At 50.5% G+C, this 23,446-nt stretch overlaps 1 protein-coding gene and 1 long non-coding RNA gene across 2 annotated transcripts in view; both read left to right on the top strand.

The window, feature by feature from the left end:
* LOC141414757 (uncharacterized) overlaps positions 1–1,725 on the top strand; it is a 28,208-nt gene extending 26,483 nt beyond the window's left edge. The window contains exon 3 of the long non-coding RNA XR_012439594.1: positions 1,314–1,725. This is a non-coding gene — a long non-coding RNA (uncharacterized lncRNA). The remainder of the gene's footprint in view (positions 1–1,313) is intronic.
* A 3,461-nt stretch (positions 1,726–5,186) lies between these two features.
* On the top strand, positions 5,187–23,180 carry Cys1 (cystin 1). The gene is made up of 3 exons (XM_020178718.2): positions 5,187–5,733; positions 16,549–16,601; positions 20,411–23,180. The coding sequence occupies exons 1-3, from the start codon at positions 5,413–5,415 to the stop codon at positions 20,514–20,516; spliced, it is 480 nt and encodes a 159-aa protein (XP_020034307.1). The 5' UTR covers positions 5,187–5,412; the 3' UTR covers positions 20,517–23,180.
* Positions 23,181–23,446: the final 266 nt, after the last annotated feature.

Genomic DNA, 23,446 nt, shown 5'->3' with positions numbered 1-23,446 from the left:
AGAGCACCTGTCCAGCAAAACGAGGCCCTAAATTCAAATCCCAGCATCAGCACATTAAAACAAAAAGAGAAAACCAAACAGCTCAGGAAGTTTCCTTATTTTATTTTATTTTTGCCATACATAAAATGGAGAAGATAAACACCTACCTTAGAGGGCTGTTATGAGGCCTCTTTAGTGAGCCAAGGTCAGCTGCCCTCCTGGCCGGGTGAAAGTGACTGCCCAGTGAAGGAAAGTGGCATTCCTGGGGATTCCGCGGGGGGGCGGTGTGCAGAGAGCGCTGGCGTCACTCAGTGTCAGCTGGACTTCACCTCCACTTAACCAGTTAAGGAGCTGCAAATGAAAGAGCCAGGAGACTTTTAGTACTTGAGCTTTAACGGGAGCCCTCTATTCCTCTGAGCTGATTAATCGGCTGCTTAATTCTCAGATCTCTAATAAGAACAGGAAGTCCGTATCTTCCCGGCTCTCTGGGGCCGCGGGCTGGATGTGTGCAGAGGCCACCATCCCGACAGGGCAGTTTCCACACTGGAGAAGTTGGGGGTGTCTGGGCTTAATTTAGATGTTTCATGTTAGTTGCACTCTTTGTGTCAGAGATATTTCGAAGGCTAACGTCTGTGATACACATGACATATTGAAAGCCATATGTGCACAGGCTGGTCCCCTCCCCACCGCGCCCGTCACCTCCCCGACACGAGTTCTCGGGTGATCGCCCTGGAGAATCCGAGTGGCCCGACGGAGGGTCCGCGGGACGGGAGTCTCTCAGGCTCATCTCCGAGCCGCAGGTCACCCTGGAGAAGGAGCTCAAGGTCCCACCGGCAACGGTGGGAACTGCCGGTGCTCGCCCTGTCCAGAGATCTTTTTCAACTGCTGTATTCCACGTCCTCAGCAGAAGGGACAGTCCTTCCATAGGAGACAGCCTGGACCTGCCTGCTCCGCCAATCAGAGCACGCCCACCAGCAAGCCACACCCACCCATCCTCACCCACAGCTCCCACGAACCCCTACTCCGGGAGAATCCCAGTTACAGAGTCTCGCATGTACTGCGGCAGAGTGAAACCATGGCATCATCCGGCCCTTTTTCCTTAAGCATGAACAGGGGTGGAGGTAGGGAGGGAGACGCCCTTGTCCCTAAGCCTCTGGCGCCTTTTCCTTTCTGGCTGCGACAGATATTGCAGGCTGCAATTTCCCTACATGAGTCATCTGACAGCTCTCCGCTATCAGTTTTCATCTTCCAGAAATGTGGTGACATGACTCGCTTGAGATTGTTCCTGCCCCCCAACTCCTCCTCTGCCGCATTTTCTTTTGTCTTTGTTGCAGTCGGTCTCAAGTAACTGAAGGAAACGCTGCACCTAACTGGCTATTGTGAACTAGAGTCCTGAGATGTCCAAGCAATGAATATGGCTGAATCATGGAAAGTCTGCACTACAAATTCCAGTTACCCTTTTTGTTTACATAGGGGTACAAGACATTCTTGTTTTGCTGCATATGGTCAGAATTTTTTTTTACAATGTTATAGAATGTGCCAAATCAACCATGATCTACACCTGCCAACTGTGAGGATTTATTTCTAAGTAAATATTGCACAGGAATTCTGTAACTCATCACTTGTGCTTAATGAATAGTGTTGACTCTCCCTTACATTCTTTTTTCCATTCTCAGTGATGAAACTCAAAGCAAAAAGTGTACACTTTGGAAAAAAAGACAATAGCAGTTATATAGGATGCCGCTGATCAAACAAACCAGCCCTAATTAATAGCACTGGGGTCCTCTCAGGTTACTGATTAAGCATTAAAAGTAGGAGCACAGCTCCTCTAGTGTTTCAAATGCTGTCTCATTGTCAGCTAAATATAAATACTATCTTTTTATGATGGGAATTGAACCCAGAGCCTCACAAGTGCTCTCTACCATTGAGCTACACCCTCAGCCCCTAAATGCTATCTTTCTCCATGTCGGCAATAATCAGCACCAACCCAACACATCTCTCCTATGTAATGTCTTGTGGTGTGTCATGAATGGTGGAAATTGTAGTGGTTCTTAGTAGGCAGAGTAGATCTAAGGTCTTTGATCAAGGGGCACTTGAGTGGGGTTTTGAAAGGTGGATGGGTTTGGCTGCCCAGTGCAAGGAGTACTGGTCCACAGGATGTAACAGGAAGGGTAGGCTCCATCTCCAGAAGCAAGGCTAGCCCTGTGTGTGTGTGTGTGTGTGTGTGTGTGTGTGTGTGTGTGTGTGTGTGTGATTTGAATTCAGGGTTTCACACTTGCAAAGCAGGTACTCTACCACTTGAGCCACTCCTCCAGTCCATTTTGCTCTGGTTATTTTGGAGATGGGGGTCTCTAGAACTATTTGCCTGGGTTGGCCTCGAACTGTGATCTTTTTGGTCTCAGCCTCCCAAGTAGTTAGGATTATAGGTGTGAGCATTGTGGTGTCCAGCTCTTCCAAAGTTTAATGGGTATTGAAAGGAAGTTCTTGGCTTGGGGTTTAGCCCCACAACCTTTGTTCTTCAGTTGTCCTAGGGCCACCAGGATCTTTCCTTAAGAAGGTTTACACCCCAGCTTCCATTCTGCAATATTCCTAGGACAAGCTAACTCTCTGGGGCAAAGGATCTTGTTCATTGCTAGAGATGAGTTTGAGGGCTTAGTCATCTGGGAAAAGCTCATGTTTCTTGTTTATTAGGGGATGGTTCCAGTAGAACTCAGTCTGGGTTTAGCGTAACGGAAGCCAGGTCTGCAAATGTGACTGATATTAAATGTGCTAGAGTGGGGGAACGTAGACTTTGTGGGACTCTCACCTCAGCAGAGCTAAGTAGACAAGTCTGGGAGACAAGGCCAGAGTCAAAAGTAGCCAGCAGGAGGCGGCAGGGAGATGAAGCAGGAAGCTGTGGATATATTTAAACTGTGAGTCACATGATTAGGGTAACTTGGGCAGAGGTAAGACATGTTTTCCTTTAAATGATTAAACTTAGTTGAACTTAATTCAAGAAAAATTTCTTTCCCTCTGAATTTTTTTTCAGGCTTAGAGAGTTTCAAGATGAGATTTGTTTTCTTAAAGAGAACACTTACATTAAGAGCTTCCAAACTAGGCACATCTGTGGACATGGAACACTCAAACATTAAAAAGTGTACTTGGCCCCATCCCTTACATCTGGATGGTAAGAAGGGGCGGGATGGGACGACTATAAGTCGTTTCTTCTTACTTGTTCTCTTGATAGTAAAAACAAACGGATTTGAGCTTCATTTGTTCCATTTTCTTGGGCATAAAGTTTTATTATTATAATGGGGATACATTGTGATGTTTACAAAAGTTCTTACAATATATTAAATATATCATTCACTCCCTCCATCATTTGAGTGTAAAGTTTTTAATGTCTCCTCCTAAAGTGGTAAAATACTAAAATTTCATTCTAAGGTTGTCAAAGTTTAGCCAGAATTCCATAATTGCAATGGTTCCAAAATCCAGCCTAAACTCAGGACATCTGAATTGTCCTGCCTCAGACAGGGTTTTAAAGGAAGTGGGGACTGAGAGGTAATCATCCCTAAGGAAAATGCAGGAAACCACCAGCCCTAAGGATGGCTGGGTTTAGGGCCTTTCCTACTCTAGATGAGGTAGTTTAACTCATTTAAAAATAAGAGCCCTAGCCAGGTGCTGGTGGCCATGCCTGTAATCCTAGCTACTCAGGAGGCAGAGATCAAGAGGATTGCAGTCCGAAGCCAGCAGGGGCAAATGGTTCGTGAGACCCTATCTCTAAAATACCCATAACAAAAAGGGCTGGCAGAGTGGCTCAAGGTGTAGGCCCTGAGTTCAAGCTCCAGTACTGCAAAAATAAATAAAAAATATAAAAATAAGAGCCTTGGCCCCAATGCTGCCCAAAAAAATAAGAAAGGCCTAGTTCTAAGTAACTACTGACCAAAGGCTAGAATGATCAGTACTTAGTGGTATTTCTTTCTTTTTCTCTTCTTCACTTAAAATTTTTTTGTTTCCCAGAAGTGATTACTATTTTGGGATTTCATGAGGTTCTGTATTCACATACAGATGGGGCACAAAGAGAGTGGGCGGGAAGGTTGGAGGGGATGGTGAGGTCCTGGTAGGTGGCACCCCTCCCTCCTGTTCTAGCTGTCTGCTTTGGAGGCAGGCAGTTAAAAGGTTGGGAGAGCATTGCCGGCAAGGCTTTGAGAGTCCATCATTTCACTCCATCCTCAAAGGTATTTCTATCATCGCCTTGCCCCTTTATTAATTAATTAATTTATTCATTCATTTATTCATTCAACACAGGGTCTCACTGCGTGGCCCTGGCTGGCCCGGATCCTCTCGTCTCAGCCTCCCGAGCGCTGGGATTACAGACGTGCCACCAAGCTCAACTCGCTCCCAAATTAAACCACGCCCAACCGGCTCCACAATTTAACGTTTGGAGATCTTGAAACCCAGAGGTGAAGTAACTGTCCCTGCTCTAAACTCTAGTAGGGCCAGGCTAAAGTCACCTGCATGCCCCCTCCAGCCGGTCCGTAAGCGTCCCCACAGATGAACAATCCCCCGCTGGGGTCGCCCTTGGCCGGTCTGAGCTCCGAGTGCCGGGCGTTCCAAGCCTGCGGTGCACCGCCCCCCCGAGAGGCGCCGGACCCCGGCGACGAGAGGGAGAGGGATGGGGACGGAGGCCGCGCCCCCTCCGCCGGGTCGCCACGGCCGGCGTTTCGCAAGGCCCACTGCAGGGTCGTGGGCGCCGCCGCCCCGCTCCCGCGCGGCTAGCCCGGTCCTAGATCACGTCCCCGCCCGGGACGCGCCCCTCCGCGTGCTCTCGCTCTCCCCACGCCTCTCTCTGGGCGATCGCTCGCACCCGCGTCTGCGCCCCCGCCCAACCTCCCCGACACCCCCACCGCACTTCCCCCCAAATCCCGCCACTCGACCCTCGCCCTGCCATCCCTGTCCCTGGCTCCGTTCTAGTTCTCCCTCTCCCCCCGCCCCAACACTGCCCCCCGACTCTCCCCACACACCCACTGCCTCCCCCGCCCCTGATTCCCCCGCCCGACTCGCTCCCCCACTTCGCACCACTGCCTGCCTCCTACTGACGCTCCCTCCTCCCCCACCCGGACATCCCCCACTGCCTCCCCACCCCCACCCCACCCCCACCCCCACCCGGCCTCCCCCTCCTCTCCACAGCCCCTCCCCCGCTCGCCCTCGCCCGGGTTCTCCTGCCTCTCCCTCCACCTCTCCCTGCCCGCTCGGCGCGCTGCCCCTGCCCCTGCCTCTGCCTCTCCCCCCGCAAGCACTCTTCCTACCCCTGCCCCTGAGCGTCTCCCGCCACCGCACTCGCCCCCGACCCCCTCCCGCCCCTGGCTCCCCTCCCCCTGCCTTCCCCATCGCGGCCGCCCGCCCGCCGCGCCCGGGCTCCAGGCCGCGCCCTGCGCCTGTTCGCTCCGCGCCATGGGTAGCGGCAGCAGCCGGAGCGGCCGGGCTCTGAGGCGGCGGCGCAGCCCCGACTGCCGCCCGGCACCGCCGAGCGAGACGGCCTCGGAGGACGGAACCCGGCCGCGAGGCCCGGCGACACCGGACAAGGCCCCGGGGCCAGTCGCGCTGGAGGCCGACCTCGCCCCCGCCCCCGCGGCGCCCCCCGACGGCCGGGAGGAGACCCTGCGCCTGCTGGACCAGCTGCTGGCCGAGTCGGCGGCCTGGGGTCCCCAGGAGCCGGCCCCGCGCGGCCCGGCCCGACCCCGACCCCGACCCGCCGCGGGCGCGGGCAGCGCGGTGAGTGCGGGCGCCGCGCGCCTCGGGAGGGGCGGGGACCCCGAGCGCCACCCAGGCCCGCCCGCCGCGCTGGCGACGTCCCGCGACTCCCCGGCTCCCCGGCCCGCTGTCGTCCCCCACGCCCGCCCCACCGGGCCCGCGTCCCCGCGTCCCCCGCAGCCTCTCTGGCCCGCGCGGCCTCTGATGCCCTCGCTGACCGCGCGTGTCCCCCAGAGTCCCTCCTGGACTCCTAAGCCCCCTGCACTCCTAAGCCCCCTGCATAGTTTCCCCTCCGCCTCCTCTGTGGGTGTGGGTCTGTCTCCAATTTGGCGTGACACGATGGGGGCAGCCTTTAAGGGCCGCAGGACAGACATCTTTGGTGGAAACTCGTCCCCCGGGGCCTTCTCGGCCAGGGCCACCTTTCCTCTTGGGCCGGGTGCTGCTCTCGGAACGGAGCAGCCTTGCAGCCTAGGTGGAGTTGGCCATTAGTCTGGCCTTTTTTTGCAGGCCCCCCCTCCGGCCATTCCCTGGGTCACTGTGGGAGGAGGGGCTGAGTCGGGGGGCCGCTTGCCAAACAGTGGTTCGCAAACGCCCTGCCGCGACCACCCGACACATCCGGGTCTATGCCTCGCTGGTCAGGCAATTCCCACATTATTAAGCCATTTTTAAGATGCGGTGGGATCTCCTTTTAGCTTCCTTGACCTGCCTTTCAGAACACTTGTAATAACAGCCCTGCTGTTCTAGAAAAACAACAAAAACGAGCACTCTGGTTTGGCACGTCTTCGTCCCTGCTGAGCTGTTGAACAGGATCACAGCAGCTCCGGGGCTGGAGCCCCAGGCTTTGTGCTGGACACTGCGGCGATGGCCCGGTGGCCAGCCCAGGGATCGTCGCCCTGGGCAGCTACCCGGCCCGGCATCCTGCAAAGGCTGCTGGGAAGGGTGTGAGAAGGACAATTCTGCCCCGTTCCGCATCCCCTGCCACCCTGCCCAGGCTTTTTAAGAAGAAAAGTGAGCCGCAGCTAGGAGCTCTGAGTTATATAACAAGACTCCTGTTAAGACTGCATCCGCACTCAGTTATGTAACATAAAAAAAAGACAGATTTGGGGAAGATTCCGACGGCAAGGAAGCAATATTCAGTGTTCATTTCCAAATGCTTGGGAAACTTCAGAAAGCAAACAGCATGAATGGATTTTCCCTTCCACTCGCTATTGTAGCAGCTCAGTCTTCCTGGCCCTTGGGGACCAGTTTAAGGTCCCACTAGGTGAGGCCCTGTGCTAAGTGCTAGAGGAAGACAGGTGCACCAGCGCTGACGCTGAAGAGGTCTGCTGTGCAGGGAGGAAGGAAGATCCACAGACAGATGAGGCCAGTGGTCAGATCTCTGTGTAAGGATGACACAGAGGGAGCAGATGCATTCCCCAAGGGTCTGTGGACATTAGCCAGGAGAACAGGCGAGAAGGTTCTGTGTGGTGGCCCGGCCTGCTGTGCTAGGTACGGGCTGAAGAGGACTTCCACATGCCATGCGCTGGGTACAGGGTGCAAGGGATGTCCCATGTCAGGGAGTCTGGATATCTGTGGATATGTTTGAATGGTTAGAGAGAGGGACATTTTGTGTTGTATGATGACTACACCAACATTGTGAGGAGGACAGAGGAAAACTAGGGACGCGATGGTTGACCTAGGCTAGTCTCCATCCTCCAGGTGACCAGGGCCTGGATCCAAGCAGTAGAGTGAGGGGCCTGGGAGATGGATTCAGGAAGTAGTAGACAGGGGAAGTCGGCCATCTGTGGTAACTCTTGGAGGTGCCCTGTACCATGACTGTTTATCAAATTAAAATCCTGTTACTAGAACTGAAAAGGGGCTCTTAAACTTGGCTTATTGTTTTCAGGTCCAGAAAGACAAAGTCTAAAATTTGAGGCCTCATAACTTGAGGCTGTAAATGCACTAGAGTGGAAGCTGATGCTTCTGTGTTTTGTAGATTGGATTATTATTTTTGTCAGTATTGGGGTTTTTAACTCAGGGCTTTGCACTTTGGGATGCAGGTACTCTACTGCTCGAGCCACACCTCCAGATAGATTGGATTCTTTAATTGATTCCTCCAGGTGTTGCACATTTTACAAGACCCTGAGTTAATAAGATTTTGATTGATGAGAGAAGATTAAAACTCATCTGAAGAAGCTATGTCTTTCTTCCAAACTAAAGAGCCAGGCCTGGTGGCCCATAATCCCAACTACTCAGAAAATGGAGGCAGGAGAATATGAGTTTAATGCCAGCCTGGGCAAAGTTAGTGAGATCTGCAGGGTCTCAAAAACAAAAAAAATACAGGCTGGAGGTGTGGCTCAAGTGGTATAGCACCCACAAAGTCCTGAGTTCAAACCCTAGTACCACCAAAACAAACAAACCACCAAAAGGGTTGGAGGCATGTTCAAGTGGTAAAGTGTTTGCCTAGCAGACTCAAATTCAGTCCCCAGTACCAAATCAACAACAAGCACTGTAAACTTTTTTTTTTTTTTTTTTTTGGTGATAACTGGAGTTTGAACTCAGGGCCTGGTGATTGCTAGGCCAGCTCTCAATATACTTTTCTTTAACTTATCAGGTGCTTTGTTGTCTTTCAATTTTATATATTATGCAAATGTTTTTCACATTCCTGCATAATATTCTAAGCTATTATTTTAATGGATACGAAATATTCCATCAAATTCCTGTACTTTAACTCACTAAACAGCTCCCTCTCCTGTTACTGTTCTGGATTAATTTTCAACCTCATGTCTAGGAAGACTTATGTGTTCAAAGTTAGTGGAACTTTTTTTTTTCAGTACTGGGGTGTGAAATCAGGGCCTTGTGCTTGCTCGGCAGGTACTGTACCACTTGAGCCACTCCACCAGCCCAGTGGAACGTTAAAATCAACTGTACTTTACTGGCGGGGCGGGGAGGGGGGGGAGCATTAAAACTTAAAGCTATAAAGGATTAGAAAGCAAAGGACTTCTTTTTCCTTTTTTTTTTGAGATAGGGTCTCACTGTGTAGCCCAGGTAAGACTTAAGCTTGCCATCTTTCTGCCTGAGTCTCCCAAATGCTGGAATTACATACATGTGCCTCCATGTGTTGCCACAAAGCTAGCAGTTTAAATTTGTATTTTTTAAGTTATTTAATCAAATTGTAATGTTTTTCTTTAAAAAAAAATGCAGCTGGGTGCCAGTGATTGAAACCTGCAATCCTACCCAGGTGGCAGAGATCAGGAAAATCATGGTTTGAAGCCAGCCCAGACAAATAGTTAGACCCTATCTTAAAATACCCAATACAAAAAAGGGTGGTGGAGTGGCTCAAGTGGTAGTGTGCATGCCTAGCAATTGTGAGGCCTTGAGTTCAAATCCCAGAGATGCAAAAAAAAAAAATGCAGCAGTTATCTGTCACAGTGGCCTGTTACTTAGTAAAATGTCACCTACTGTTGACTGATTCATGGAGGGGGGGGCAGGCAAGGACCTGCAGTGTTTGTGGATCACCACAAATAGGGCTCTGCTGGACCCTGAATTAACTAGAATAGTTCAGCCTCAGAATGGGAGAGAGAAGTTCTTGAGAACTAGCTGCACTATGACATTTGAGAGTACCTTCAACAAGAAATTGTGATTCAATCCTAGACATATATTCAGTGCTTTTACTGCTGAGTAAGAATCTAGACTGTTCCCCCTGTGCCTCACAAACCCCAGTCAGCCACCATGTAGCGGAGCGCACTGGCAGAATTCTGCTGTTGAGCATAGAGTCCATTCTTCCCCTCAGCTCCTCAGGGTGAGCGGCTCTGTTGTCCACTATTTTTGCAATGATCTCATTTTGCTGTAGCTAAGGAAGATTGGGGTTCTTTTTTGTCTTTTACCACCAGACAGGACTTAACAGTGATCCTGCCTTACTGCTGTTGTGGGTTGTGACAGCAATGGAAGTGAGCACGTGGCTGGAAAGTGGCTCCACCAGAGAGATCTAAAGGTCATGGATGCTCAGCAAAACAAAAACAGAAACTTCGTCTGGAGAACAGTTACTGTCTGTCTGAACTCAGGGATGTAGCCAAGAACATGCTTGTAAATGGTGTGAAGTGGCATTTTGAGCTCTTTAGAGTTCAGAGAAGAGTGAACCACAGCGCTGATCCCCTGAAAGCTTATAGCTGTGGTGGGAAGGCAGCAGAAGCGAGTGTTGTGACAGAAGCCAGGTACAGGGGGGGTGCTGATTAGCACAATGGAGGAGGAGAGGTACCCCTCTGAGGAGGAGGGAGTCTTCCCACTGCACCAAGGCTGAGTTGACTCCATGGGATCAGAGAGGTTTCCAGCCACTGAAAGAAGGAAAACAGCATGTGGGAAACCCCAGCAAAATGAAAGCTCTTGAAGACTCCAAGCAGGTCACTGTGGTTGACAGGTGACACCAGAAGCAAAAGCAGAAACACAGGCTGAACTATCCTATAGACAGTAGGGAGCTAGTGGAAGTTTTCTGTGTCTTATTACCCTTAAATGTTTATCTTTAAAATAGGTAACTTTAGCTAATACACGTGCGCACATAAGAACAAATTTAAAAGGTAACCAAAAAGAAAGTGTGCCTTCCACACTTGGCTCCCACCCTTTGCTCAGGTCCCTTTTCCAGAGACCACATTATCAGGTCCCATGTGTCCTCCCAGTCTGTGTCCCAGCAAGGAAGTGTGCAGAAGGGGGTTGTGTTGGAGAAGACTGCCTAGAATCCCAGGGAGGAGATCATCCTGGTAGGAGATGCTGGGAGACAAGGCCAGGTAGGCCACTGGTTGTGACAAGTAGAAAGCAGGTTTCTAGAAAGATTTCAAGGTTTCTTACTTGAGTTGTTGAGCAGATAATGAGAAAGGCCCAGGTTTGTACAGTTTTAGGTGTCATCAGAAATTCGTATCAATTATAGAAGGTGGCTGGGGCTGGAGCTCTAATTGTGTGGACGTCAATGTTTAGATGATCACTGACACTGTCTGTGCTGTTTGAATGATGAAGCATATTGAGTGGATGGGTAGGCAAAAATGCTAAGCTTGGAGCCAGGAGAACATCAGAAAACAGGAGAGGGACCCCACTCTCTGGAGATCTACAAACTGAACATGCAGTACATCAGGCTGGGGAGGCATAGACCTCAGAGGTCACTCCCTCTGTGGTCCCACGATGGTGGCTGCTGTAAAGGATTGGAGATCCAGCTCCATAAGGGTCCAGAGTAGAGGCTCACGGTGCTGTGCCTGTAGTTGGGCCTTAGTGGTTGCTGTTGAGGACCAGGCACAGGAGAGTAGAATGGCATGAGTAGGACCATGCTGAGTGTGCACCACCTCAGAGATGCTGCCCAAGAGTCCATAGCATGCAAGCTCAGAGTTCCTGTAGGGGATTGGACAAACCCAGACTGGTGAGGAGGGTCAGACTGTGGTTTGGACAGAACAGGGGTTCTTTGCCCCCTGTAGGTCACAAGCCTGTTACCCAGTAATGCAGGTGCCCTAGCCCAAGGCCACCAGTGCAGATTCCTAGTGAACTCTGCTTCCTGATGGCAGGTGCCGAGGACTCTTTGAGTTCTTCACATTGTTATCATCAGAGATGACTAGAGCTGAAGGGACCTTAGAGACCACTCTGTCCCACCTCCTTACTTACATGCAAGGCTTTGGGGCCCAGCAACCAGGAGCAAGGATGTGCTCATCAATCACTGTGCACACAATGGCTGGCCAATGGGAGGACACGGGGGTTTGGAGATCAGGACTGCAGTCCAGCCCCCATCAGTGTGGACAAGTCTGGAACCCGAGTCTAGAGAAGTCTTCTGTAAATGCTGGTTCCCAGAGGTTTGGAGGAGCTCATGAAAAACATGTGAACGAGGCTCTTTTCTCCTAGCCCCACCCCTCAGCTTCTCTGGTCTGCTTTGTCTTCCTCCTGTGTGGCTTTGGAAACTCCTCCCCAAGGCAGGGCCCTCACCAGAGGACATGGGCCTGAGTCTGGCAGTCTCACCACAGGACATTTCTCTAGAGCCTCCTTGGGAACAAGTCCTGTTACTTTAGCAGTGCAGAAGGGCTTACACACACACAGTGCCTCTCAGTCTCATGGAAGCCTTAAGGGGAACTTCCCAAGAGAATGCAGAACCCTGACAACCGGGCAGGGCAAATAGTGCCCTCTGGTGGTGAGCGACAAACCTGACTGGCAAAATACTGGAAACTGGAAGCTGGGAGATTAGGTACCAGGAGGTCCGCTGTGCTGTTCTCTCTACTGTGTGTGCTCAGGTTTCCACAATAAAACATTTAAAAACCAGGACACGTGGCTCAAGAGGCAGAGCGCCTGCTTTGCAAGCGTGAAACCCCAGTCACAACAGCAACAAAAGCATTTAAAAATCCTGGGCTTCAAGGAATAGTAATTCATAAAGAAGGTGGAAATTTATCCATTTAGTGGAGTAAAAGAGAACGTTGATACTCGTAACATGGATGATCTCGGCCATCACGCTGAGCAAAAGAAGCCAGACATGGAGGAATGTGAACTGCATGGTTCCATTTTTTTAGACTTTTAGAAAGTGGATACCAGTCTATAGTGGCCAAGCAGAGCAGTGGTTGCCTGAGGTGGGACGCAGGGAAGGAGGAAGCTGTGAGGGCCATGAGTTTGGTTAGTGCTGGTGGTTCAGTGGGTGTGGGTGTGTATGTCATATGTGTAATATTCAAAACTCATCACCCATATGCCCTGTGTTCTGTGTAGATTATGCATGTAATTGATACGTGTAATACAGAGCTGTTAAAAATTAAGATTTAAGGGGAGAGCTTTCAGTGAGGAAGCAGGATATAATATATTTTGGCAAATAAAACATGCAGTAGAATTTCTAAAAGGTAACTTTAAAATTTTCACCTTTCAAACACAAAAAACCCTACTTGTAAGAGTCAGAGGAGACCTTAAGAGATCACCATATGCAGCCAGGTGCCAGTGGCTCACGCCTGTAATCCTAGCTACTCAGGAAGCAGAGATCAGGAGGATCGAGGTTCAAAGCCAGCCCAAGCAAATAGTTTGTGAGACGCTGTCTCAAAAAAACTCATCACAAAAAAGGGCTGGTGGAATGGCTCAAGGTGTAGGCCCTGAGTTCAAGCCACAGTACCACATACACATACACACACAAAAATCACCATATGCAATTCCTTCTGTTTTCTGCTTCCTGTTCAGCTCTGGTCTGGCTTTTCCAAAGCTTTCCCTAGGATCTCCAGGGATAATGGACATTCCATACTCCCAACACCTTGTGCTCCACCAGTTCTCATGGCCCCCAGCCCAGGCTCCACCGCTTCCCCAGGTCCAGATGTCTGTGAGACTGGCAGATGGCAGCCAGCCAGCTGGCTGGTGGCAGGGGCCTGTGTCTGCTCTGGGCAGAGCCACCACCAGGAGCTGCTGTGTCTTTTGCCTTTCCTGAAAGCAAGCTGCATGTTGGAGGAGGGAGCTAATGTATTTCTTGTCTGAGAAAGTCAAGTTCAAGGCTGAACCAAATTGGCCAGAGAAAAAAGACCACATATACAATCAGAGTTGGAGAGAAACATAAGTGAAAACTGAACAGCAGAAATTAGGTGAGCCATCAGGGAAACTGCAAAAAGAATGAGTGTGAGTTTCCTTCTGCACCCAGCTCTAGGAATGCAGTTCATGTACAAAATGGGGTACCATTGTCATGACTTCCCCAAGAAACTACAGTGACCCCCTGTTAGCACAGAGAAGAGACCAGGCAGGACTAGGTGGTAATGCATACACTAAACTTCAAGTCCCTTATCATCTGCCTCCCTGTAGAAACTGTTTGGAGCAAACCTTACAAAGTCATGATGAAAACAGCAACACAGATGACAGCAAAAGCTGCCTCTGTCAAAAACTGACCAGAGGTAGTAGGGTCTAAGTAGGAGGACTTTGTAAAAAAAAAGGCTGCAGAGTGGCTGGATAAAACTTATTTTTATGTTGCCTCTGAGAATACAGCCAAGTGACTTAATGTTGTAGGGAGCTAGGTTGGTGTCAGCATAAGAAACTTCATGTATACCCCCAAAGGATCAGAAGGCAGATCTCAAAAGAGATTCATATACCCATGTTCATAGCAGCTCTACCACCATTATTAAAATATGGGTGGAAGCAAAATGCTGGCTATCAGCCAGGGGAGCTGGTGGCTCACGCCTGTAATCCTAGCTACTCAAGAGACAGAGATCAGGAGGATCAAGGCTCTAAGCCAGTTCTGGCAAATAGTTGGTGAGGCCCTATCTCAAAAACACCCAACACAAAATAAGGCTGATGGAGTGGCTCAAGTGGTAGAACAACTGCCTAGCAAGTATGAGACCCTGAGTTCAAACCCTAGTACCACCAAAAAAAAATGCTAGCTGTCCATATGATGGAATATGATTCGGCTTTATGCTACAACAAGGATGAACCTTGAAGATGTTATGCTTAGTGAAGTAAGCCAGTCACTGGAGTATAAATACTGCGCGATTACGTACACACGAGGTCCTTAGAGAAGTCAAATTCATTCACAGAAACAAAGTGGCGTATGGTTGGCAGGGGTTGGGAGGGCCAGTGGGAGTCAGTGAAGAGTTCTGTGGCTGGATTTGGGGGGGGGGTGGTTCAACAGTATGAATGTACTTAATGACACCGAAGTGTACATTTAAAGGTGGTTGAGACAGCAAATTACAGGTTACGTGTGTGTGCCAGGCCCTGTGTGTGATCCCCAGCACAGGAGAGGGAGAAGGGATGAGAATGAATTGGGGAGGGAGCTAAGCATTTTCCTGTGGGGGCAAAGCCCAATTCAGTATCTGGGCGCACAGGATTATGTGTATAGAAGAGCTCATCTTGCTCAAGTGTTCAAGGAAAGCCCAAACCCTTAAGAGCTCCCCAAAGTCTGCAGAATACTTAGGGCCTGCCAGGCACTGGGACCCTGCTGTATGGGCAGCAGCCCGCAGCTCAGGGTCTGTGCCTGGTGTGGGGGCATCCTTCCTGCCCTCCTGCCCTCGAGGGGCTCCCTTCTGGGCAGATTTGTGAAACAGCACAATGAGCACAGGATGAGCTAGGGCAGGTGTTCAGAAAGCACCTAGCCCTGCTGGGGGAGGGAGCAGCTGACCAAGGAAAACAAGGCCTGAAAGTAGATGGGAGATGAATGTGCAGGATGCCATGCGGATTGTCCTTGTGCCCCATGTGACCTTCCTCCCCTTGCTGAACTCTGTGGGGTCCTAGAAATGGAAGGGCATGACTTCAGGGTGTTGGGCCTCTTTTGAATTCTGATGGGCAGAATAAAGCACTGGATCACCCAGTCTTGTCCAGTAGTTGTCTGTGTTGCGCCCACAGGCGGTCCTGGTGGACTGAGGCTCTGGGGTGAAGGGAATGTGGCCCCATTCACATGTGTCCTGATCACTCAGTGCATGTCATGGAAAACAAACAGGGTTGCTCTCCAGGCCTGTTTCATGAGGTCCTGAAGCTCCCTTTCCTTGAATCCTCAGTTAATTCCATCAGGCCCATGGGCCACTCTGATTTTTTTTGTAATCTTTTTTTTTTTTTTTTATATCCGTGGTGGAGGGGACTGGGATTTGAACTCTAGGCTTCACACTTGCAAAGCAGGCACTCTTCCAATTGAGCCACACCTCCAGTCCATTTTGCTCTGGTTATTTGGAAGATGGGATCTTGCAAACTACATTTCCTGGGGCTGTCTTTGAACTTTGATCCTCCTGATCAGCCTCTCAAGTAGCTAGGATTACAGTGAGCCACTGGCACCCAGATCTTAAAAAAAATTATTAAGCGAATGATGGAGGGGGGCGAATTCAACTTTTGTAAATGTCACAGTGTGTCCCAGTACAATAATAAAAAGGAAAAGAAATCAAAATTTAAAAATAGAAGAGACCAGAAAAAATAAATAAGAATTTTAAAAATCTTTAAAATATATTTTCCCTAGAAAGGGTAACAGAAGATAAACTCTGAGTCTTAACTTGAGTTACATCCTCAGCCCCTGAAAATGTCTTTACTTTGCTCTGACACCTGATGAATATTTAGAATTAAAATTCTGAGTTCAAAATGACCTCTTCCCCCATCTTTGGGGCCATCCTGATGTTGTCCCCAGGCTGCTGATGAACACTATACAGCCATCTTGTTCTTGGTGTCTAGCAGAAGACCTGTCTCTACCTGTCCCTCCCTCCCTAGGAGCTTTTTTAAAACTTTTTTTTTGGAGGCACTGGGGTTTGAACTCAGAGCCTCACAATTGCTAAACACGAACTATTACAGCTTGAGTCACTCAGCCAGCCCTTTTTGTGATTTGTTTGTTTGTTTGTTTTGTTTTGTTTTTTTGAGACAGGGTCTCATGAACTATTTGCCCAGGCTGGCTTTGAACTGCAATCCTCCTGACCTCTGCCTCCTGTGTAGCAGGCATGCCCCTGGCACCCAGATCCTATGAGCTTTTGAGGAGTTTTTCTTTATTCTTGTATCTTTTTCCCTTCTAGGTACTGTAACAAAATACCTTACTCTGGGTGATTAATAAGCAACATAAATCTATTTCTCACAGTTCTTTTTAAAAACATTATTTTAATTGCTTAAAAAAATACATGTATTTTGGGAGGGTCTGGAGGCTGGGACATGATGTGATTCCTGGAGGTGGGAAGCAGTTGGGTGGCCTTGTACTAAGTGGTGTTTGGGAGGCACTGCCATTTGCTCTTTGTGAGATCTCTGCAAGTCCCCTCTGGCTGCCTCAGTTTTCTCCACTGTGAAACGAGCAGGTGGGACTCCACAGCCTCAGCCTTTCCACCTCTGACATTTATGGGACTTAGGTTGAACATGGTGGTCAGAGCGTTGGGCCTTAGCACTGTTGACAATCTTTTGATGCTTCTTCCTTTCATTCTTCTCAAGGTGTCCCCAGAACAGTGGGCTGAAGACCACCCAGAAGGCAGCTGTGCTTCTGAGTAAGTACCAGGTGGGGATGCATGTTCTCCAGAAGTCTCCAGTTCTTCAGATACTCCAGCCACCCTCCCCACCCCCAAAAGCCCTCCTGTCCTCACATTCCTCTAGGGGCAGCTCCTCTGTAAATGCAGAGCTCTGTCCCTCCCAGAGAGCCTGTCACCTCCCTCCTCATAACAGCTCTGACTTTCTCCTAAATCGGGTCATAATCTGGACCCTCTGAGGCTATTCCTGACCCAAGACTTCATTAGCATGTTCTCAAGTGTCCTGCTGTGTGCATGCAGTAGCTTCAGCTGTAAAGACTGTCCTTGCTCCTAAGGAGCTCACGGTCTAGAGAGTGACAGTTGCTACCTGGAGCTCCATTGTAGTCATCAGGAAAACATGCTTAAAACCCCTGAAAGTTGTGGCCTGGGGCCCTGGTCTCTTCTCCTCCTTTAAAATTCCCTAGGCCTGCTGGGCACTGGTGGCTCAGCGTGTGTGATCCTAGTTACTCAGGAGGCAGAGGTCAGTAGGATCACGATTCAAAGTCAGCCCCAGGCAGACCCTACCTTGAAAATACCCAACACAAAAAAGGGCTGGTGGAGTGGCTCAAGTGGTAGAACGCCTGCCTACCTGTGAGGCCCAGAGTTGAAACCGGAATACCACCAAAAAAAGCTCAAGCCCAGAGACCTGCCTGTCTGTTCCTGGGCTGGCCCCACCTCAGTTGACTTTGGGAAGCTTCAGAAAACCAGAAGCAACTTTGCTATCTTTATACTTACTGGTTGAATTCTTTGTATACTTCAAATTTTTCATAATAAAATATTGAAGGAAAAAAGCCTTTGAAGTCCAGTTCAAATCTTGTCAAACTGAGGCTTCTCCTCCAATGCTTTCCAGGCCCCACTACCCCCAACCCCTATCACCCATCACCGTGCCTTGTCCCCTCTTGCCCCTAAGCCTCAGGAAAGCCAGGGAGGCATGTGGCTTCAGAGATGCTCGTAGAAGGGAGCATTTAATGTGGACCTGGATGTGTGCACAGTCCTGGGAGGGGGTGAGGAAGCAGCAGGGTGGGTCATTGCTGCAGGAAGTCGCTGCTTCCATGGGCTTTTCTGACAGGGCTGAGGTCTGTGTTTTGGGTAGAAGAAGCTGGAGTCTGTGGTGTGAGCATGGGTTTCTCGATACTCCTGTCTGTACATGCCACATGGTTCATTCTGCAAATGCTGGTCGGCCAGGCCCTAGGCCAGCTTGGCAGCTTGTGCTGGGAAGGGATAGGCACTCTTCTCCATGTTCCTAATGAGCACACTGAGGTAGGAGTCACTCATTGACAGTAAACTCTAGACAATTCCAGACCCCCCAAAAAAGACTAGCACAAATGTCTTGGGTCTTCTCCCCTCATTTAGCATGTGGGTCTCTGCAGCCCAGTTACAGTCAATTTACTCTCTCTGGAAAGATATATTGTCTTTTCTTGGAGAGATTTTTTTTTCTCCTTGGGAAGGGCTTTTCTTTTTTTTAGAATATGTATGACTAGGAAACCCTGCTGAAGAAAAACAGAGTGAATGAGAATTTCAGTGAACCTTCACTTCTTGACTCACTTGGCAGGGGGTAACTTCGCAGGAGTCAATTTAACACCTGGCTCTCCCTTTCCACCCACCAGTAGAGGGAAGAAAGGGCTTATGACCCCATCTTGTTCTCCAAGCTCATAGGCTAATAGCCCCAGGGTGTTGCCTGGATTCTGCCAGTCACACAGTACAGGTGGCTGTGGAGCTGCTGTCAGCTTTCCATGATAGTCCCTTCCTCTTCCACTTGCTCTTTGGGTTCCAAATGTAGTAGGAGTGTTGGGGTATCCAATAGGAAAGGACAGTAATGAAAATCTACAGCCAGGTCACTGTCACCTTGGGCTCCATCTGTTGTCAAGACTCAACTTTTACAGCTACACGTTCAGGGGGCTGACCTGGGCAAGGCCAGAGGGGCTCATATTCCTGCTAGAGATCCCCAGGCCCAGAAAGGTACTCTGGGGGGGAGTCCTACAGGACAACTGGCTTCCTCTTAGCCCCCTGACCTACCCTGGGGGTGTTTGGGGTATGCATTCCTTTTCTTTGAAAAGTCCTCAGTAGAGAACCCCAGGAGCATTGAGGAGGGAACAGGAAGTACCTGGCTTCTCTCTGTACTAGGCTTTGCTGGGACCTCTCAAGGCTGTGAACAGTACAGGCAGTTGCTCCCGTTCAGAGCCTCCCAAGTGCCCACCTCTGCTAACCACACTGAAGGTGGCACCTCACCACCCTTCAGGTCAGCCTTGGGCAGTAGCCATTCCCTTTTATTGATGGAGATTGAAGCAAAGACAATGGCCAGTCCAGGGCCATACACCTGCTGTGTGTCAGAGCCAGGTAGGATCCATCTGTCTCGAAAACGTTTGCTTTGTCCACCGCATCTCCAAGGCAAAAAAGGATGCTTATTGGCTACCTTGAAGAACAGGCAGCATGCTAAGAGCCCTGCCTCTCTCAACAGCGGCGGCCTACTGGTTATGAGTTCTGGCAGGTGCTGTGTGCCATCGCCCACTGTGCCATGGAAGCATATTTATGGCATGGAGCTGTCCCTGCCCTGGTATACCTGAAGTCATCCTTCCTGTGATGTCCTGAAATTGTACTCCTGTGTGATCAAGTGGCTGTGCCCAGGCTTAGTTATTGCCCTTAGTTCTGGGAGAACCAGACAGGCTCTGGAGGCTGCTCTCTTTTTTTTTTTTTTTTTTTTTCTGGAGGCTGCTGTCGAGCATGAGTAAGGAGCATGAGGTAGACCTTCAACACCGTTCAGCCTGGCCCCTGAATTTGCAGGTGGGGAGCCAAGGCCAGGAACAGGAAGCAGCTTGCCCAGCCATCAGACTGGCAGGTGGCAGAGCCACTGTGGTCCCTTTGCCTTATATAGCAGAGCCTCTGGCTGGCTGATGGAGGTCACTGTGCCACACCTGGCTGTGGCAGCTCTGGCATGTCTCAGCTTGGCTCTATTGACTTTAGACTTGAGCTCCACCTCCCTTTCAAAGGCAGCACCTCCAAGTGGCAACACTCAGCCTAGCCAGTGCTCCACACCCTGCACTGGGCTCCCAGAACTCCCACCTGCAAGGATGCCATGGGGTCGGGGAGGGGGGAGGACACAAGGCCAAGGCCAGGCCCACACAGGTGACAGCTGTGGGAATCTCTAGAGTCCACACTTCCCCTCCAGGAAGTCTGGGAGGGGGCATGCAGAGGAGATCCAGGTTGGTGGATCACTCTGAGCTCAGGAAGCAGAAACTGGAATTCTGCTCAGGTCCTGCCATTCACACTGCCTGATGGATCACAGAGTGGCCATCCTGTCCTGGCAGCAGCCTCTGTGACACCTCAGAGGGCACAGGCTTTGGGGATGACATGGCACTTCTGGTTCCTGATGAGTAAAGGCCAACACTGGTGAGACCCTCTGTCACATCTGTGCATGCATTCTCGTTTCCATGCCTCAAAATGAACTCAGGAATAAAGCTCCATTCTCGAGAAAAAAAATGGATGCTCAGAGGTGCGAATGACTTGCCCAAGGTGACCCTGCTAGTAAGTGGCAGTGCTTGAATTTGAACTCAGATCTTTCCACCCCCAGATCCCTCCTCCCTCACTCTGCAGTGTAGGTCTTGGTGGATAATGTAGGGGGGATGAAGACAGAGAGGCAAGGACTGATCACATCCATGTTGGGTAAGGAGGTGGAGAGGGCATTGTTTTTAGTTTGGGGTGTTAGAATGAACCCATTAGGGACCGTGGTGGTTTCCAGTAGAGATTCGAGTTTGAAGGTAATATCTACCTATGTCCCTGTTTCTCACCTGCAGAGCCCCAGGCAGCACCCGTAAGCGGCCCGAGGGGCAGACGGCCATCTCTTACGACTATTCGGAGGAGGAGCTGATGGCAAGCATCGAGCGGGAGTACTGCCGCTGAACTGACCATACAGGGGGTGTGACAGCAGTCCTGAGGTCACCGCAGACCAGGCCCTGGGGCCCCTGGGTTGGGGGAGTCATTTTCCTTCCCCACTCTTGGCTCAGCTGGATCTGCACCACCTCCAAAATGTAGCCAGGCCTGGATCTTTCAAAAATGACCTCTTCAGGTTCACACACAGCTGTCCTACACATGGCCACTGCTGGCTGTAAGGCTTGCTGACCTTGGTGGTACAGACTCAGACCAAAGGGCAGCAGACACTTGGGCCCCTCCTCCATTCTGGGGAGCCTGACTTGGGTTTCCTGGAGCCTGAAATACTTCCCCTTTCTGCTCATGCACTCTCCAGGTGGGGCAGGCCCACCAAGCATGGACAAACCCATGGGCATCTGCCACAGACTTCTGGAAGGTTCCGCTGTGGAGTGTGCACTGGGAGGTGCCCTCAGTCCTCGTGCTGATCTCTTTAGTAGAGGCCGGTCAGTTCTAATGTGCAAGTGACTGGAGCAGATCCTGGGTCTGGAGGTCTGGGCGGGGTCTGAGATCCCAGTTTCTAATGGCTCCCAGGCAGGAGTGGGCGTCTTGAGTGGCAAGCATCCCTAAGCCTGAGCTTCACACCTTCCTCTGGCTTTTCCCTCCCTGGTGCTGGGAGGCTCCTTCCGAGCTGCAGCCTGCATCCTCCCTGCTCGGATATGGTAGGAAGAGAGCACTGAGCTGTGAGCCACAGAGCCCTCTGCCATCCTGCTGTTAAATTAGCTTGCCAGGGGATGCAGAGCTCTTCACTTTCCCTCTCTGGGTCTCAGTTTCCGTCTCTGGGAGATAAATCCTGGAGGCCTTGCCAATCAGGGATTACACAGTTCCTGTCTGCCATTGTGGTGTGTCCACCCTGCTGAGACCCAGAACTGCCTTCATGAGCTGAAAGGGAGCCTGCAGGCCCCAGCTGGAAAGTTCTTCCTGCTACCTGCTCTCTAGATTGCTTTGTGGCAGGCAGCCTGGCCAACGCCCATGACACCTTTTCCTCTTCCTACCTGAGCAGGAGGTGGACAATCACAGTGATGAGGCCAGAAGAGCCTTTAAAGGATCCTGTTGATAGACAAAACTGACTTGCCAGGTCACCTCCGTGAACAGAGTCAGAGCCTCCAGCTGGAAGGAGGGTGGGACTTTTGCTGTGGGCAGGGTCTGCGCCTCCCCCAGGTGTGTGGAGAGCAGCTGGCCTGCCCCAGGTCAGGAGGCAGCTCTGCAGGAACAGCTGGCGAGGGCGTCCATACAAAAGGGTTCAAGGGAACAGAGGCAGCCTTTGTTGAAGCCAAAACAGGTCTCAGCTTATCTCCAGTTCACCCACCAACACAGTGGCCTCCTTCACTTCCTTAGAAGCCTGCCAGCCCACACTTCCTCAAAACACAACCCAGAGCCAGAGCATCTCAGGAACCAAGGAAGGAGCTGCCACTTGGCACCATCCCCACGCCCACAGGCCCTTTGCCATCATCGGCAAACAGGCATTTCCGTGAACTTTTCTAACTTGACAAGAGTGCCTTTGATCCGCTGTCTGCAGCTGGAGGCTTCACTGCCTGGTCAGAGCCCCGAGCCACGGGCTGTTCACCAGCCTCCTGAGCATGGGGCAGAAACTCCCAAAGCCGGAGCTGCTTCTCACCTAAGCCCAAACCATCCCTTTGATATAAAGATGAAAGAAAGCCCTTTCTATTTTAGTAATACAAACAATAAAATGCTTTTTTTAAAAAAGAGGTCAGTATTTTATCAGGCTTTGAACTTGTTGCTATAAATGTTTACAATTTTATGTCATCCTTTTGTTAGATGACATGTTCAGCTGGTTTCCAAGAAAAAGATGACACCTCTGCATTTTCCTGTGGAGAACTCACAAACCCTTAATGAGATCAAAGTGTTAAGTCACATTGTAATAAGCCTCTGTCAATGTGAACACACCTCAAAGCAAAAGGTCACTAAAATTATTCTCACGCCTTTTTTGAAAAAAATTATTTTAATTCCCTGAATTCAGGATCAGTGCCTCCTAAGAAGCAGCTGTGCGTGTCCCCCAGAGAGGCAGGGCTGTGGGCTCTGGAGGGACTGGTCCTGCAGGCAGCAGGAATGGGTATCACTGCAACCCCCATGTGTGCTACGCGCTCCACAGCCTCTTCATGGCGTCCATGCTGCTTCTCAGTCCAAGTACCCAGCTAGTTCTAAGCTGAGTGTGGGATATTCCCACCGGCAGAGCGGGAAAGTGGAAACAATAGAGGTAGAAAGAAACACATCTCAAGGTCAACAATGATGACAGTCTGCAAGAACAGAATTGACCACAAGCATACCTCTTGGCTCTGTGTCATGACAGGTTGCCTGAGGTATTCCAAAGACCAGAATCGAGAAAACCTCTCTCCCAGTCAGAGATGGTGTGGGGGTTTTCTGGATGAGGGAACAGAGTGCTGTCCTCTTCCTGGCATGTGTCCTCAGGCCTCTGCCCAGCAGGGGCCTCCTCACTGGCTGGGTTGGCTCAAGTGGCCTGTTCCTCACCTCTGCTGAGCTTCCCAGATCCCCTTTGATGCTCCAAAGTTCCAGAGCCATTTTGTTGTCTGGGATGCCCCTGCCAAGGAAGTCCCACTCGTGGTAGATGACAGGATTCCTGGATAAGTGAGTGAATGTTACTGTCCCAGTGGCAGAGGCTCACTGGTCAACAGGTTGCATTCTGGAGAATGGGAGGCCATCAGAGAGGCGTAGCCAAGAGGCCACCTGTGAGCATCAAATCTGCTTCTGTTCTGGCAAGAGCTAGGCAAGAGGATGTTCTCAGTTGCCATCAAGAGAATACACCAAAAAAAAAAAGGAAAAATCACATTGTAGTCTCTGAAGTTCAGCTGTCTCTTCTAGGAAGGAGTCTTCACAATTAGACCTTCAGTGGGTGACAGTTTGGGCCTTGGGGACATCTTGGACCT

The sequence above is a fragment of the Castor canadensis genome, chromosome 12 (genome assembly GCF_047511655.1).
Source record: "Castor canadensis chromosome 12, mCasCan1.hap1v2, whole genome shotgun sequence".
NCBI lineage: Eukaryota > Metazoa > Chordata > Mammalia > Rodentia > Castoridae > Castor > Castor canadensis.
The sequence above is the reverse complement of the archived record's forward strand: the minus strand, read 5'-3'. Positions and strand labels throughout refer to the sequence as shown.